The sequence below is a fragment of the Somniosus microcephalus genome, chromosome 15, assembly GCF_052327205.1.
Source record: "Somniosus microcephalus isolate GS21.2 chromosome 15, FLI_Smic_1.0, whole genome shotgun sequence".
Lineage (NCBI taxonomy): Eukaryota > Metazoa > Chordata > Chondrichthyes > Squaliformes > Somniosidae > Somniosus > Somniosus microcephalus.
The window spans coordinates 97,351,286-97,368,602 of NC_141001.1; the positions used below are offsets into that span (position 1 = coordinate 97,351,286).

Sequence of the window (17,317 nt, forward strand, 5' to 3'; positions counted from 1 at the left end):
TATTTTTCTACTGTGGCAGAACCACTAAGGGACTCTGAACAACTGTACATAATTCCCTTTAACAATCTGTTAGCTACAGCCTGAACCTGTATCTTTGTATATACTGTTTGCATGTACAGAGCGCGGTCCCTTTAAGAGCGCGGGCAAACGCGATGATGTCATGCCGTTAATCACGTGACCCTCCAACAGCGGGAAAAACGTGATGACGTCATGACGCCATCCACGGGACCGCCCGGGCAGTCCTCGTGGAGCCTTCGAACTGTAAAGACCTGTATCCGTAGTTCTCTTGCATTTGTCTGTTAAACTCAGTTAGTTTTACATTAAACTTCTTTTGATTGATCGCCTGAGTCGACCTCAGTCTCTTGATAGGAATTAGACCATTCCTACATTGGTGACCTGCGAATATTGTTCGCAAAAATCGGGAAGGAAGGAACGAAGCATGGAAGCAAACTCCGTTGCGCTGAAGCTGCCGCAGTTCTGGGAGCAACAGGCGACCTCGTGGTTTATCCAAACCGAAGCCCAGTTCGCACTGCGGAACATCGTTGCAGATCAGACCCGATACTTTTACGTGGTCTCCGCACTCGACGGCTCCACCGCCTCGCGGATCGTCAGCCTGCTTGAGAACCCCCCGGACGACCGCAAGTATGAAACACTCAAGGCGCGGTTGCTACAGGTCTTCGGGCTCACGAAGTCAGAGCGCGCCCGCCGACTGCTCGCTATGCCCGGCCTCGGGGACTCCAAGCCTTCCGAGCTAATGAGCCAAATGCTCACGCTCCTGGGCTCCGAACCGGAATGCTTCCTCTTTAGGGAGCTATTCCTCAGCCAATTACCGGTACAAGTACAAGCTGCCCTGGCCAGGTCCGAAGTCACAGACTGCGCAGCGCTTGCTGCCAAAGCAGACAAGATCTTCGCGATTACGCAGCAGTACTGCGCTGCCACGAGGCGCCCATCCCCCACAGATGCCGCCCAAGCTCCTCAACCCGCGGGGCTGTGCTTCTACCACGCCCGTTTTGGCGCGAAAGCAAGATGTTACCGCCCTCCCTGCAGCTTCTCGCCCAAACAAAAAACAGCAACTCTGCCAAAAGAGGATCGGGTCTAACGGGTGCCCCACGGCTGCGATGGCAATCGGAAATTCAGGCAAGCTCCTGTTTATCACCGACTCCCTCTCCGGTCGGCGATTCCTATGCGACTCTGGGGTGCAGTGTAGCATCCTACCTGCATCAGCTCTTGATGTACAGGCTGGAAGGCACGGCCTCTCCCTCGAGGCGGCTAATGGCGGGGTTATTCGGACCTTCGGCAGATGGCGGGTCCAGGTGTGCTTCGGCGGCCAGCGGTTTTACTGGGAATTCGTTACGGCCAAGGTCTCTCAAGCCATCCTCGGTGTGGATTTCTTGTGCGCCAACAGCCTCCTGGGCGATGTAAGGAACCGACGGTTAATCAATGCGGCCACGTTTCACTCTATCCCTTGCCACCGCGGTAATGCCATGTCACGCACCGTTTCCTGTGCTTTCCCGACTCCGGATGAGTTCACTCGCCTGCTAGGCGAATTCCCAGACCCACCTTCTCCTCTACGGCCACGAAACATGGTGTCGAACACCACATCACTACTGGCCCCCCAGTCTATGCACGGGCCCGGCGCCTCGAACCTGGCAAGCTCACAGCCGCGAAAGCGGAGTTCGCCACAATGGAACGGTTAGGGATTATTCGCCGGTCGAATAGTCCCTGGCCTTCGCCTCTCCACATTGTCCCGAAACCTGGCGGCGGATGGCGGCCATGCGGCGCCACTACTCCTGATCGGTACCCGATCCCTCATCCAGGATTTCTCTGCCCATTTGGCTGGAAATACCATTTTTTCCCCAAAGTCGACCTTGTCCATGGCTACCACCAGGTCCCGGTGCACCCGCAAGATATCCAGAAAACTGCAGTCATCACCCCATTCGGCCTTTTCGAATTCCTGCGGATGCTGTTTGGACTGAAGAACGCTGCCCAGGCTTTCCAGCGCCTGATGGAAATTCATATTCGTCTACTTGGACGATATTCTCATCGCCAGCCCTAACAAGGAGCAGCACATCGGTCACTTACGCACCCTTTTTTGGCGCCTCAGCCAACACGGCCTGATCATCAACCCGGCCAAGTGTCAGTTCGGCCTGCAACAAATTGATTTCCTGGGGCATCGCATCACCTCGGAAGGAGCAGTTCCTTTGCAAATGAAGGTGGAGGCAGTATCATCTTTCCCACGCCCACAGAATATGAAGGCCCTGCAAGAATTCCTCGGTATGGTAAACTTCTACCACCATTTCGTGCCTAAGGCAGCACTGCTCATGGAGGCCCTCAAGGGCAAGTCTGGCAAGGATCCGGTAAGCTGGACGGCCGACATGGACCATGCTTTCGCTGACACCAAAAGCGCCTTGGTCAGCGCGACCATGCTGGCGCACCCGCTGCCAGGAGCCACCATCGCCCTCACCAGCGACGCGTCAGACTACGCCATTGGTGCAATACAAGAACAGTGGGTAAACGGAACGTGGCACTACAGCGGAACGAGCGAGTGTACAGTACCTTCGACCGGGAGTTGCTGGCTCTTTTTCTGGCCATCCGCCATTTCCGGTTCTTGTTGGAAGGACGTCCTTTCACTGCTTTTGTGGACCATAAGCCACTAACTTTTGCCATGGCCAAGACCGTCGAACCGTGGTCAGCCCGACAACAACGTCAGCCAATGTTTATATCTGAATTCACGACAGATATTCAGCATGTGGCCGGTAAAGACAACCTGGTGGCAGATTGCCTCTCCCGCGCAACAGTTCATGCGGTCCAGCTTGGCATCGACTATGCCCTCATGGCCAAAGATCAAGCCTCGGATCCAGAGGTGCAGGCTTACCGAACCAGCCCCTCTAGCCTCCAAGTGGCCGACATCAAATTCCATGCCGCAGGCACCACGCTACTTTGTGACGTCTCCGTAGGAGATCCTCGCCCTATCGTGCCGGTTGCCGCAAAGTGTTTGACGCCATACACGGGTTCTCACACCCTGGAATGAAGGCCTCGCAAAGGCTGATGTCGTCCAAGTTCATTTGGCGGGGCATGCATATGGATGTCCGCGACTGGACCAACACCTGCGTGGTCTGCCAAAAGGCCAAGGTGCAGCGTCACATCAAAGCTCCATTGGCCACCTTCACTGTTCCGGAGCGACGGTTCGATCACGTGAATGTGGACCTGGTGGGGCCACTTCCACCTTCCCATGGGTTTACACATATTCTAACTATGGTAGACCGCACCACTGGATGGCCAGAGGCAGTTCCCTTGTCATCCACCACTTTGGCAGACGTAGCCAGGGTGTTCATCTCCTCTTGGGTCGCCCATTTCGGGGTACCTGTGGACATCTCTTCTGATCGTGGACCGCAGTTTTCCTCTGAGCTCTGGAACGCAGTGGCTCAGGGGCTCGGCATCAAGCTACATCGCACCACAGCCTACCATCCACAGGCGAACGGCCTGTGCGAACGATTTCACAGGTCACTCAAAGCCGCACTGCGGGCCAGCCTCCAAGGCGCTGGATGGGCGGACAGGCTACCATGAGTCCTGTTGGGTCTTCGCACGGCATCCAAGGAAGATCTTCGCTCGTCCTCGGCAGAGCTCGTCTATGGCCAGCCGCTACGCGTACCAGGGGATTTCCTTCCGACTCCAACAGAGCCATGGTCCGCATCCGACCAACTCATCAGCCACCAGGAGGCAGCCAGGTGTTTCGCACCTGTACCAACATCGCAGCAAGGCTTTCAGAGCTCACACGTCCCAGCAAAGCTGAAGAACACCGAATGTGTTTTTATCCGCCACAACGCTCATGGGGATCCGCTCAAGGCCCCTTACACTGGTCCTTTCCGCGTGCTAGAGGCAGGAGACAAAAGCTTCTCGATGGATATCGGGGGTAAACCGGACCACATTTTGGTGGACCGTTTGAAACCGGCACACTTGGACCTTGACCGTCCTGTCGAGACCGCACAGCCGCCAAGACGTGGTCGACCGCCCACAGTTGCCGTGCCAGGACAAGCGCAACCACCTGACAGCCCGCCCGCCGTCCAGCAGCTTCCACTTCAGGAGTACAGAAGTCGCTCTAACAGGCTTGTCAGGCCTCCTCGCCGTTTGACTTTTTCCGTTAAAGACAATTCTGGGGGGGGCGCATGTGGCAGAGCCACTAAGGGGCTCTGAACAACTGTACATAATTCCCTTTAACAATCGGTTAGCTACAGCCTGAACCTGTATATACTGTTTGCATGTACAGAGCGCGGTCCCTTTAAGAGCGCGGGCAAACGCGATGACGTCATGCCGTTAATCACGTGACCCTCCAACGGCGGGAAAAACGTGATGACGTCATGACGCCGTCCACGGGACCGCCTGGGCAGTCCTCGTGGAGCCTTCAAACTGTAAAGACCTGTACCCGTAGTTCTCTTGCATTTGTCTGTTAAACTCAGTTAGTTTTACATTAAACTTCTTTTGATTGATCGCCCGAGTCGACCTCAGTCTCTTGATCGGAATTAGACCATTCCTGCACTACGTTAAAGTTGCTATATAAATGCAAGCTGTTGTCCTTCAACAAAATCAAACTCCAACCAGGAAGGTAGAGCTTAATGAACATTTTTCTGGAAATATTCGCATTAAAAGCTCGTGTGGGCTGATTGGAATTTCAACCAGGGCTAAAATGGAGCCAAAGCTTACAAGTTTCAGACCTTCAGTAGATACCTTCTCGGTGTCAATGGCACCAGTCGCTCCCGTGTCTGGATCCCACATCTCTTACATTCTGGAGTTGCCTCACATTGCCCAATATCTACTTATATGATGGTGTAACTCAGGGTTTGTAACAATGTGTCCCCTTGACATATCAATTGGATACCGAAAACACTCACACACCCCCACTTCACCAATCTTTCAACAGGTGGCACTAATGATCATTCTGATAAAACAAGGTCAACTGCAAATCAAGAAGATGGCTTATTTTGCAGAACATACATGACTAACAAAAGCACCTATAACACCTCCCATAACAACAGTAAACAACAAAACAAACAGTCACACTTTATTTATTTTCTTCAGGTCAGCTTCTAGCTGTATCTTAATTCCCAGCCCAGTCCATAATCTATCTTTTTCCAGCTTTTGTTGTGCCTGACTGACCCTGAACATTGACGTTTCTCACCTTTTTGTTAATTCTGACTAATTAAAGCGACCACCCCTCACACGAATAGAGTCAGTTCAACCAGCATTGGTGTGAATGATCACTGAAATGCCCAAACAAGCTTTCATTGTATGAAGCACGCTGGTTCAGACACTGTCTGAATTTTTTTTATATTCGTTGATGGGATGTGGACTTCGCTGGCAAGGCCAGCATTTATTGCTCATCCCTAGTTGCCTTCTTGAACTGCTGCAGTCCATGTGGTAAAGGTATTCCCACAGTGCTGTTAGGGAGGGAGTTCCAGGATTTTGACCCAGTGACAATGAAGGATCGGCGATATACTTTTGAGTCAGGATGGTGTGTGACATGGAGGGGAACTTGGAGGTGGCGGTGTTCCCATGCGCCTGCTGCCCCTGTCCTTCTAGGTGGAAGAGGTCGCTGGTTTGGGAGATGCTGCCAAAGAAGCCTTGGCGAGTTGCTGCAGTGCATCTTGTAGATGGTACACACTGCAGCCACGGTACGCCGGTGGTGAAGGGAGTGAATGTTTAAGGTGGTGGATGGGGTGCCAATCAAATGGGCTGCTTTGTCTTGGATGGTGTCGAGCTTCTTGAGTGTTGTTGGCGCTGCACTCATCCAGGCAAGTGGAGAGTATTCCATCACACTCCTTACTTGTGCCTTATAGATGGTAGAAAGGCTTTGGGGAGTCATCTTGGGAAAGAATCTTAATCTGCATCCCCAAACCCTGCTGTTCAGTGAATTTAGCTCCTTGAGAGCTGTTTAACTGAATAGCATTTGTAACATATATATCATAGTGGCATAATCAGAAATCCCAAAACATGACAGACATTACAAATCAAACTAGTCATACTGATCACACACAAAGCAAGCTGTCCACAAAACAGGACCAGAGTACAGCTCAGACTAGTTTCAGCTGCAGATATCATGTAAGTTGGATTTTCTTTTCTGCCCTGTACAGAATTTAAACACAAAGGGCCATATTTGCAAATTAAGGACAACAAAAGAAATTAGGAAATGCAGGAGAAACCTTTTTACTAAAAGGGTGGCAAGTATGTGGAACAGATTACTGCACGGGTGGTGGATCAAGAAACCTTAATGGATTTCAAGAAGGAACTAGACAGGTTCTTGTCAAATGGGTTGTTAGAAATGCACCAAGGGAATACTGTGCATAGATGGGCTGGATAGACCGAAGGTTTTCTCCTGCCTGAAACTGTTACTATGTTAGGTGAGTTAGTAAACTAATCCAAAACTATACCACAGGAAGTCAGACCCTCCTCCAAGGAGTCTGCTTCCACTCCAGAGTCAGGTTGGGCCCTAACTCTGGCTGCAGACTGCATTTACACAATTGCAGAGTTGGTGTGAATCAAAACAATTGCTTTGCATGGACGCTATTTCGTCATCAAGTCTTGAATGTTGATCCCGTGTGATATACCTATCAATTCGTCCAATAAAAAGCGACGAGTTAGGAACGTAACTAAAGGTTTTTATTGACTAAATAACAGAGCCCACCCTCGTGGGTGATCGGGTCCAACAAGGAGGAATACCAGCCAGTCGACTACCTTTATACCTGGGCAGGTAGGTGGAGCCATGGGCGGAGTCGGAGGTGGTCAGCCCAGGTATAACAGCGCGACAAGAGGCGACCTCGTATCGTGATACAACAGTGATAACAATACAGTGATAACTATAGTGTAACGATAAAAGTGGTTTACCACATTCACCCCTTGTTTAGATTTGAGTCCGGCGGGGTGAAGTGTACTACCAGTTCTGGTATGTCAGTCTGTCCGGAGGCCTCGTAAGCCTCTCCGATCGTCGCAGCGGCGGTGCTGCATTATCCGGTGTTAGTGCTGGTGTCTGCGTGGTCGGCGAAGGCTCGTGGGGTTCCGGCATGCCATCTACCTGGGCTGGAATTGGGGGGGGTGGTGGGGGGGGGGGGGTAAAGGTGGTGTCTCCGGAGTGCCTGAGGGTGCGAGGTCTCGTAAGGAGACAGTGTCCTCCCGCCCGTCTGGGTAAGCCACGTAGGCGTACTGGGGGTTGGCGTGCAGGAGGTTCACCCTCTCGACCAGGGGGTCTGTTTTATGGGCCCTCACGTGCTTTTGCAGCAAGACGGGCCCCGGAGAGGTCAGCCAGGTTGGTAGAGTGGTTCCCGTAGTCGACTTCCTGGGGAAAACAAACATTCGTTCATGGGGGGTGGCGTTAACGGCAGTGCAAAGTAGTGACCGGATGGAGTGCAGCGCTGTCGGGAGGACTTCCTGCCAGCGGGAGGTTGGGAGGCCCTTAGACTTTAAGGCTAAGAGGACGGCCTTCCATACCGTCGCGTTCTCTCTTTCCACCTGGCCGTTCCCTCGGGGGTTGTAGCTAGTGGTCCTACTTGCTGCAATACCTCTCGCTAGTAGGAACCGACGGAGTTCCTCGCTCATGAAAGAGGAGCCCCGGTCACTATGTATATAGTTTGGGAACCCGAACAAGGCGAAGAGGTCGTTCAGGCATTTAATGACCGTGGTACTGGTCATGTCTGGGCAGGGGAAGGCAAAGGGGAAACGGGAGTACTCATCAACAATGTTGAGGAAGTACACATTACGGTCAGAGGACGGGAGGGGCCCCTTAAAGTCGATGCTCAGGCGCTCGAAGGGGCGGGTGGCCTTGATCAGGCTTGCTCTGTCCGGCCTAAAGAAGTGCGGTTTGCACTCGGCACAGGTCTGGCAGTTCCTGGTCATGGTCCTGACCTCCTCGATGGAGTAGGGCAGGTTGCGGGCCGTAATGAAGTGGTAAAGTCTGGTGACCCCGGGGTGGCAGAGGTCGTTGTGGAGGGTCTGAAGTCTATCACTTTGCGCGCTGGCGCATGTAATTCGTGACAGAGCATCGGGGGGTTCGTTCAGCTTACCTGGCCGGTACAAGATATCATAATCGTAGGTGGAGAGCTCGATTCTCCACCTCAAGATCTTGTCATTCTTGATTTTGCCCCTCAGCTTGTTATTAAACATAAAAGCGACCGAACGTTGGTCGGTAAGGAGGGTAAATCGTTTGCCTGCCAGGTAGTGCCTCCAGCGTCGTACCGCCTCCACAATCGCCTGGGCCTCCTTCTCGACCGACGAGTGTCGGATCTCAGGGCCCTGTAGGGTCCTTGAGAAGAAGGCCACCGGTCTCCCCTCCTGGTTAAGGGTGGCGGCTAGGGCGAAGTCGGATGCATCGCTCTCGACTTGGAAGGGGATGGACTCATCCACTGCGTGCATAGTGGCCTTGGCAATGTCTCCCTTAATGAGGGAGAAGGCTGCGCACGCTTCCTCCGTAAGGGGGAAGGATGTGGACTTCATGAGGGGTCTGGCTTTGTCCGCATAATTGGGCACCCATTGGGCATAGTAGGCGAAGAGCCCCAGGGTTCTCTTCAGTGCCTTAGGGCAGTGGGGGAGGGGTAGCTCCATGAGGGGGCGCATTCTTTCGGGGTCGGGGCCGATGAGTCCGTTCTCTACTACACAGCCAAGGATGGCAAGGCGCGAGGTGTTAAACACACATTTCTCCTTATTGTAGGTGAGGTTCAGCCGTTGGGCTGTACGGAGGAATTTCTCCAGATTCACGTCGTGGTCCTGCCGGTCGCGGCCGCAGATGGTGACGTTATCTAGGTAGGGGAATGTGGCCTGCAGTCCGTTCTGGTCAACCATCCGGTCCATCTCCCTTTGGAAGACCGAGACCCCGTTGGTGACACCGAAGGGGACCCTAAGGAAGTGGTATAGGCGCCCATTCGCCTCGAAGGCGGTGTACTGGCGGTCCTCGGGGTGGATAGGGAGTTGGTGGTAGGCCAACTTAAGGTCGATGGTCGAGAATACGCGGTATTGTGCAATCTGATTGACCATGTCAGATATGCGGGGAAGGGGGTATGCGTCCAGCTGGGTGTATCTGTTTATGGTCTGGCTGTAGTCGATGACCAGGCGATTTTTATCGCCGGTCTTAACGACCACGACCTGGGCACGCCAGGGGCTGTTGCTCCCCTCGATGATGCCCTCCTTCAGGAGACGCTGCACCTCAGAGCTAATGAAAGCTCTGTCCCCAGCGCTGTACCGCCTGCTCTTGGTAGCGACGGGTTTGCAGTCGGGGGTGAGGTTAGCGAACAGGGAAGGTGGCGGCACCTTGAGGGTGGATAGGCTGCAGGTGTTACGCGGTGGGCGGTTTAACCTTCGCTGGTTGTCGACTGTGAGTGGGGGGAGGGGTCCACCGTATGCTAGGGTTACACTTTGGAGGTGGGATTGGAAGTCCAGCCCTAGTAGGACGGCAGCGCAGAGCTGGGGGAGGACGAGGAGTTTAAAGTTTTTATACTCTGTACCCTTAACCGACAAGGTCACAGCACAGTAGCCGCTAATGTCCGTGGCGTGGGACCTCGATGCCATCGAGATTCGGTTGCGCGTTGGCAGGACAGGGAGGGAGTAGTGGCTCACCGTGTCTGGGTGGATGAAGCTCTCCGTGCTTCCGCTGTTGAACAGGCAGGTCGTGGCGTGGCCGTTTACTTTGATGTCCATCATCGACTTGGACAGGTGGTGTGGGCGGGCTTGATCCAGAGTGACGGAGGCTAGCGTGTAGGTAAGCGAGTCGTTGTCGTCTGCGGGCGAGGCGGTCGTCGGGTCCGGGGGCCCGGTGGCAGTCGGGCGTGGTGGGTAAAATGGCGTCTCCCACGAGGTAGGACAAAATGGCGGAGAAGATGGCTGCCCCCATAACTCACATGAGGCACTATTGGGGTCGGTTGCCTTGATCAAAGATGGCCGCCCCCATGACTCACGTGTGGGGATACTGGCCTCAGTTGCCGTGAAAGAAGATGGCCGCCCCCACAGTTCGCATGAGGCACTGCTGGCCTCTGAAGATCCGCTCCTGCAGGCCTTAGAGAAGTGGCCTTTCTTCCTGCAGGTTGTGCAGGTAGAGTTCCTGGCTGGGCAGCGCGACCTCGGGTGCTTCTCCTGGCCGCAAAAGAAGCAGCCGGCGGCCCGATCGCGGGTGCCCGATGTCGGAGCCGGTACCGGGGGTGGCGGGCCCGGTCGGGTCCGGGACGCCGACGCTGAGGTAGGTCCCGGGGGCGGCGCTGCAAAGGGTATTGCGGTAGGGGTCGGGCCCGAGTCCCAGGGTCGCGAGCAGTACCTGGAAAACGCCTCCTGGTCCTGATGGGCCACCTCCAGGGAGAGAGCGAGGGCTTCAGCTTTGTCCAGGTCGAGGTCTTTAGCTTCAAGCAGTCTTTGCCGTGAGTAGTCGGACCGTAGGCCTTTCACAAAGGCATCGCGGATATTATCTTCCGTATTTTCAACAGCCGTCACCGCTTTAAAGTCACAGTTCCTGCCGAGCGCTCTTAGCGCCCGTAAAAATTCAGCTACAGACTCTCCTGGCTGTTGCGGGCGGGATCTTAGGAGGTGCCTGGTGTACATGTAATTTACCGGGCTGCGGTACTGCTGTTTCAGTAGGTTGATAGCGGCCTCGTACGTAGTCGTGTCCTGGATGAGTGCGTATACTCTCGGGCTCGCTTGGGCGTTCAGAAGTCTTAGTTTGGATCTCTGCGGGGCGCCGGATTCTTCCAGGTAGGATTCGAAGCAGTCCAGCCAGTGTTTGAAGTTGAGGGCTGCGTTTGCTGCCTGTGGGTTTAGATCCAGGTACGGTGGTTTGAGGGCTTGCAGCCAAGCCGGCTGGTGTGGCTGTGCTTCTGGGAGGGCTTCTGGCTGGCCAGTAGTAGACATCTTTAAAATTTAGTCAATAAAATTGATATACCTATCAATTCGTCCAATAAAAAGCGACGAGTTAGGAACGTAACTAAAGGTTTTTATTGACTAAATAACAGAGCCCACCCTCGTGGGTGATCGGGTCCAACAAGGAGGAATACCAGCCAGTCGACTACCTTTATACCTGGGCAGGTAGGTGGAGCCATGGGCGGAGTCGGAGGTGGTCAGCCCAGGTATAACAGCGCGACAAGAGGCGACCTCGTATCGTGATAAAACAGTGATAACGGTGATAACAATACAACAGTGATAACTATAGTGTAACGATAAAAGTGGTTTACCACACCGTGTCTGTGGAGGGTCCCCTCCAGTACCTGTCTGACATTCTTGGGCAGGAAACAAGAAAGCATTATAGAAAAATAGAAGATAGGAGCAGGAGTAGGCCATTCGGCCCCTCGAGCCTGCTCCGCCATTCAATGAGATCATGGCTGATCATCCAAACTCAGTGCCCTGTCCCTGCCTTCTCCTCATATTCCTTGATCCCTTTAGCCTTAAGAAATATATCTAACTCCCTCTTGAATATATTTAATGAATTGGCCTCAACTGCCTTCTGTGGTAGAGAATTCCACAGGTTCACCACTCTCTGGGTGAAGAAATTCCTCCTCATCTCTGTCCTAAATGGCTTACCCCTTATCTTTAGACTGTGACCCCTGGTTTTGGATTCCCCCACCATCGGGAATATCCTTCCTGCATCTAGTCTGTCTAGTCCTGTTAGAATTTTATAAGTTTCAATGAGATCCCCTCTCATTCTTCTAAACTCCAGCGAGTATAAGCCCAATTGACCCAATCTCTCCTCGTACGTCATTTCTGCCATCCCAGGTATCAGTCTGGTGAATCTTGGCTGCACTCCCTCCATGGCAAGAACATCCTTCCTCAGATAAGGTGACCAAAACTGCACACAATACTCAAGGTGTGGTCTCACCAAGGCCCTGTACAACTGCAGCAAGACATCCTTGTTCCTGTACTCGAATCCTCTCGCTACGAAGGCCAACATACAATTTGCCGCCTTAACCACCTGCTGCACCTGCATGCTTACCTTCAGCGACTGGTGCACAAGGACACCCAGGTCTCATTGCACTTCCCCTTCTCACAATCTATTGCCATTCAGATAATAATCTGCCTTCCTGTTTTTGCCACCAATTATCCCTCTCTCACCTTGAACCTCCAATGTCTCACACTCCACTGAAACTTTTCTCATCTCTTTCCATGTTATCAACACCATTGTGGTCTGTGCTCTTCTGAAGCTTCCTCTTTTGTTCCTTCCAAGTTCCAAATACATCATCCTACACACACTCTTCCTCCACCCTGTACACTCAATGTGATGAAATCAAAAGGTGCATTTCATGGTCTCCTTCTCTAAATTATTCATTCCAGGACTTCAAATGGCAGAGCACCTCATTTCCAGCAGATTTTCCTTCCTTCTACATGCTTCAACCTTTTAAAATTCAAGCATGGGATTACCAAATCCCTATATACGGATTTACCTGATTTCTTTCTTCTACTCTCTCTTCATCCCTGCCACTGTGCTACACCACTGACCTTGGCCATACATTTAAACTTTCTTAATTATATTTTTAAAAAGTTAATGAAGGTATTTTCAGTCTTCCCATTGACAGATATTGCAAACAACCAGAAGCCAGTGTACCGGACTCCTCTAAAATCGAACGCATGCACAATAGAATGTCACTAGAGGCTAATTTCTTCATCAAGCACTCCTGGTGAGAAGGGGCATTTGCACGGGATACTCGGCAGGAAATTGTGCGCCCTCACTTTCCATTCATTAATGTAAATGGATGGAAAATCAAGGTCTGCTGGCTGACGGGTTCCTGAACAGCATTCTCTGGGAGCACTCGATTGTGGGGGGGGGGGGGGGGGGGGGGGAAACCAGCCATTGCACGTTCCAACTTTGATCCAAAATAGCTCCTCTGCAACAACCTATTTCCATAATGCTGCCCGGTAATTCCATCAATTCTACTTCACATTCAATTTCTGAATGAGAAAATGTATTTGCATACCGAGACCCCCCATCCCCCGAGCATGCTCAGTTGGACACTGCAGTTTTTGCCACACGCAATTCAGCACATATAATACGCATTCATAATGCACCCTTTTCCACCTCTAGTAATGTTTGCACATAAGCATGCTGGTTTTCTGGCGCATTTTCCAGTGAAAAATAGTGTACATTATATTCAAAAACAATGAAAGCTTCCTAAAAATGTTTGCATTGAATGCACACACTCTTTTATAAAGCACCCCATCTCCCAGCACAATACCTGAGCATAATATTGAAAAGGTATCAGGCAGTTTTGTAATCTTTCCCATTAGTTTGTCTGGTAAAATGATCATTCTCCAAACATGCGGGTACAATTGTTCCAGACTAAAGCATCTTGCACCAGTTTCAAGGCATTATTTGGTGTGCAGAATATTACAATATGCTGACAAAACTTTGCGATAGCATTCTGCTGCTTGGGTTAAATGGCATGGTAAATGTAAGTGAAGCTCCCAGCCAACGCAAGCTCCACAGCATTTTACAGCAATATAACCTCGAATCAGTGCCGAATGAAGGAATTTCAAAAGAAACATAAATGGATGAATAGAAAACATAGGTTTACCCACATACCACTAATTTGTGAGTGCACGGAATTAGAACACAGGTCTGTCTAAGTACCTGAATGGTTTTACATAAATTTCTAATTTCCAATTCTTAATTGCATTCTCAAAGCCTCAATTTCCCCTGCTGTGAAACACAGCAATTCTAAACCAATACAATCAGGTTATCCAGCCTGTTCAAGGGCTTTTCTGTCCAAACAAAATCAACATAGGGTCTAATGAGAGGGAGGAATTGAATGAAATCAGTATTTGTAGGGAAATGGTGTTAGGGAAATTGACGGGATTGAAGGCCGATAAATCTCCAGGGCCTGATAATCTACATCCTAGGGTACTTAAGGAAGTGGCCCTAAAAATAGTAGATGCATTGCTGGTCATCTTCCAAAATTCTATAGACTCTGAAACAGTTCCCATGGATTGGAGGGTAGCTAATGTAACCCCACTGTTTAAAAAAAGGTGGGAGAGAGAAAACGGGGAATTATAGACCGGTAAGTCTGACATCAGTAGTGGGGAAAATGCTAGAGTCCGCTATTATAAAAGATGTAACAGCAGAGCACTTGGAAAACAGTGACAGGATCGGACAAAGTCAACATGGATTTACAAAAGGTAAAGCATGCTTGACTAATCTACTGGAATTTTTTGAGGATGTAACTGGTAAAATAGATAAGGGAGAACCAGTGGATGTGGTTATTTGGACTTTCAGAAGGCTTTCGATAAGGTCCCGCATAAGAGATTAGCGTGCAAAGTTAAAGCACATGGGATTGGGGGTAAGGTACTGTCTTGGATAGAGAACTGGTTGGCAGACAGGAGGCAAAGAGTTGGAATAAATGGGTCTTTTTCCAAGTGGCAGGCAGTGATTAGTGGGGTATCACAAGGATTGGTGCTAGGACCCCATATATATATATGTATAAAATAATCTAGACGAGGGAACTAGGTGTAATATCTTGAAGTTTGCAGATGACATAAAGCTGGGTGGGCGTGTGTGCTGTGAGGAGGATGCAGAGAAACTCCAGTATGATTTGGACAGGTTGGGTAATTATACTGCATTTGCCATGCATCTGCCCAATGTGGATGAATGCGAGGTTATCCACTTCGGTGGTAAAAACAGGAAGACAGATTATTATCTGAATGGCAATAGATGGGAAAAGGGGAAGTGCAACGTGACCTGGGTGTCCTTGTGCACCAGACGCTGAAGGTAAGCATGCAGGTGCAGCAGGCGGTTAAGAAGGCAAATGGTATGTTGGCCTTCATAGCGAGATTAGAGTACAGGAGCAAGGATGTCTTGCTGCAGTTGTACAGGGCCTTGCTGAAACCACACCTTGATTATTGTGTGCAGTTTTGGTCGCCTTATCTAGGGAAGGATGTTCTTGCCATGGAGAGAGTGCAGTGAAGATTCACTAGACTGATACCTGGGATGGCAGGAATGACGTACGAGAAGTGATTGGGTCGATTGGGCTTATATTCGCTAGAGTTTAGAAGAATGAGAGGGGATCTCATTGAAACTTCTAAAATTCTAACAGGACTAGACAGACTAGATGCAGGAAGGATGTTCCCGATGGCGGGGGAGTCCAGAACCAGGGGTCACAGTCTAAGGATAAGGGGTAAGCCATTTAGGACAGAGATGAGGAGGAATTTCTTCACCCAGAGAGTGGTGAACCTGTGGAATTCTCTACCACAGAAGGCAGTTGAGATCAATTCATTAAATGTATTCAAGAAAGAGTTGGATATATTTCTTAAGGCTAAAGGGATCAAGGGATATGGGGAGAAGGCAGGGACAGGGTACTGAATTTGGATGATCAGCCATGATCTCATTAAATGGTGGAACAGGCTCGAGGGGCCGAATGGCCTACTCCTGCTCCTATCTTCTATGTTTCTGTTTCTATGTTTCGCCTCCAGGAAATGAGACAGAATTAATGGTGTTGAGCAATACCCTGACCTAACCATTTGAAATGAGTAAAGTATTATGGTGCAACCGACAAATCCAGTCAGAGCATCTCCATTTAGGAAATTACTCACTCAATTGGTCAATTTGGAACGAGAAATCTTCCCATTGTTAAAACCGAAAGCAATCTTTTGAGCATTAGAGGGTACACTGCTGCTGTATATGCAGGTCTCTGCAGGCTCCATGTCACTGTTATTGTTTAACACTACGAGTGCTTTACCATACAGTACCCTGAAACGGTTTTTCACGAAGAGCGCATGTTTTCTCTGCATCTGCGGAATAACCACCAAAAAGTAAAAATAGTGCAATACTGACAGTAGAAGGTATCACGCCTGTGCCTGAAGTCATTCGCAGTCCCAGTACTATTCCATTATACATAGTGGCAGCACAGTATATGATTCTGGTTGAGAGCTGGACTCTTGCCTGACATTCAAAGCTCACCTGCCTTCATCAAACAGGCTTGGCCAGTACTCTGCCAGACTGCCCCATGGAGAGCTATATGAAGGGAAAGGGGAGAAAAGGAACTAAACGTTCAAGAGGAGCACGTTCAGTGCGAGCCCACCTCTTGCTGACCACTTAGGGGTCATGAGTGACAGAAGTATGTATCTCCCTGTCAGCTAAAGAAATAGGCAAGAATGTAACAAATACTATATCAAAATACACTGGTGTAGTCAACAGCAATACTGCATGCCGTACAATTACTCAACTGTACAACAGAGACACCAGAATCAAATTTGTTTGATGTATGTAAAGGTGCACAATGTGAAACACTTGACTGTTGTATACACTTAATTCCACAGATACTATACACTTATTATCAGCAAGACAAATAATTGCGACCATGGTACAGTACTAGATAATTTCCCCATTTGCTCAGATTTGGCTTCCAATCACAAAGAAGTAGTTTAAGTGTTGGCATTTCATGTACTGACAGTGGTTTACTAAATAAACACAAGACTGCTCACAGAAACAAGTACATGAAGCCAGAACTATTAATGTAGTGTCAGAAATTCTAATTCTTACTCGCAAGGCAAGTCCTGTTGGTAACCAAGATTTAGACAGCTTGTTTTATTTATTTCTCTTGTTTTTACTTTGCAAAATGTTCCCATGTTTCTCAATTTGCAGCTAAAAGGTCAGACAATAGACCTCCCCCACACCACCCCCCCGCATCTCCCCCAGTGTCTCCTTACAGCCAGTGCAAGGAGCACATCCAAGCCGATGGCCTTGGCAATATGCCCTCCTTCCCTGTGGAGAATTGACTGGCCTGGTAAGTTGGTTGAGAATGGGAGCTCATTGACAGCAGGGTAGGGGTGGAATCACAGGCATTGGCATTTACCATGATTAATGTTTCTGGAAGAAGTCATAATATTAAAATGGACCCCCAAGATTCATTTTGAAAAGCCATATAAATTAGCTCCCCTCACCCTTTTTCGCTCCTCTCACAGCTGGGTCTTCCTTCTCCTCATTTTCCATTCCATTCGCCACTGCATGCACCAGATAATCTTTCACTATCTAGAACATGATGCCAGCACCAACTGCATTTTCCTCCCCTCATCACCTTCCTGAAGGCCTCCCATCATCTTAGTTCATTCTCTTACCACCCTGCACAACCATCTGCTCTGCCCTAGACACTTTATCATGCAACTGCAACACCTATCCATTAATTTACTCCCACGTTGTCATCTGAGCTCCCAGATACTCTGTACAGGGCTGATTTCCATGTACTGCATTCCCTCTAGTCTAGTATGCCATTTTCAGTGGTCAGGGTGAAGTTTCTTTTACATTAGAGAGACCAAATTCAGCTTGGATGGCCACCGACTTTGCCGAACATCTCCACTCAGCCCACAAGCATGG

At 50.2% G+C, this 17,317-nt stretch overlaps 1 protein-coding gene across 10 annotated transcripts in view; it reads right to left on the reverse strand.

Moving 5' to 3' along the window:
- Positions 1-17,317, reverse strand: part of ano5a (anoctamin 5a) — a 212,578-nt gene that overhangs the window by 106,573 nt on the left and 88,688 nt on the right. For 5 of the 10 annotated variants that reach the window (XM_086008149.1, XM_086008147.1, XM_086008145.1 and 2 more), the window contains one exon: positions 15,694-15,735. The exons of the other annotated variants lie outside the window; for them this stretch is intronic. In XM_086008149.1, coding sequence (XP_085864275.1) covers positions 15,694-15,735 — 42 coding nt within the window. The remainder of the gene's footprint in view (positions 1-15,693; positions 15,736-17,317) is intronic. 10 annotated transcript variants of the gene reach the window in all.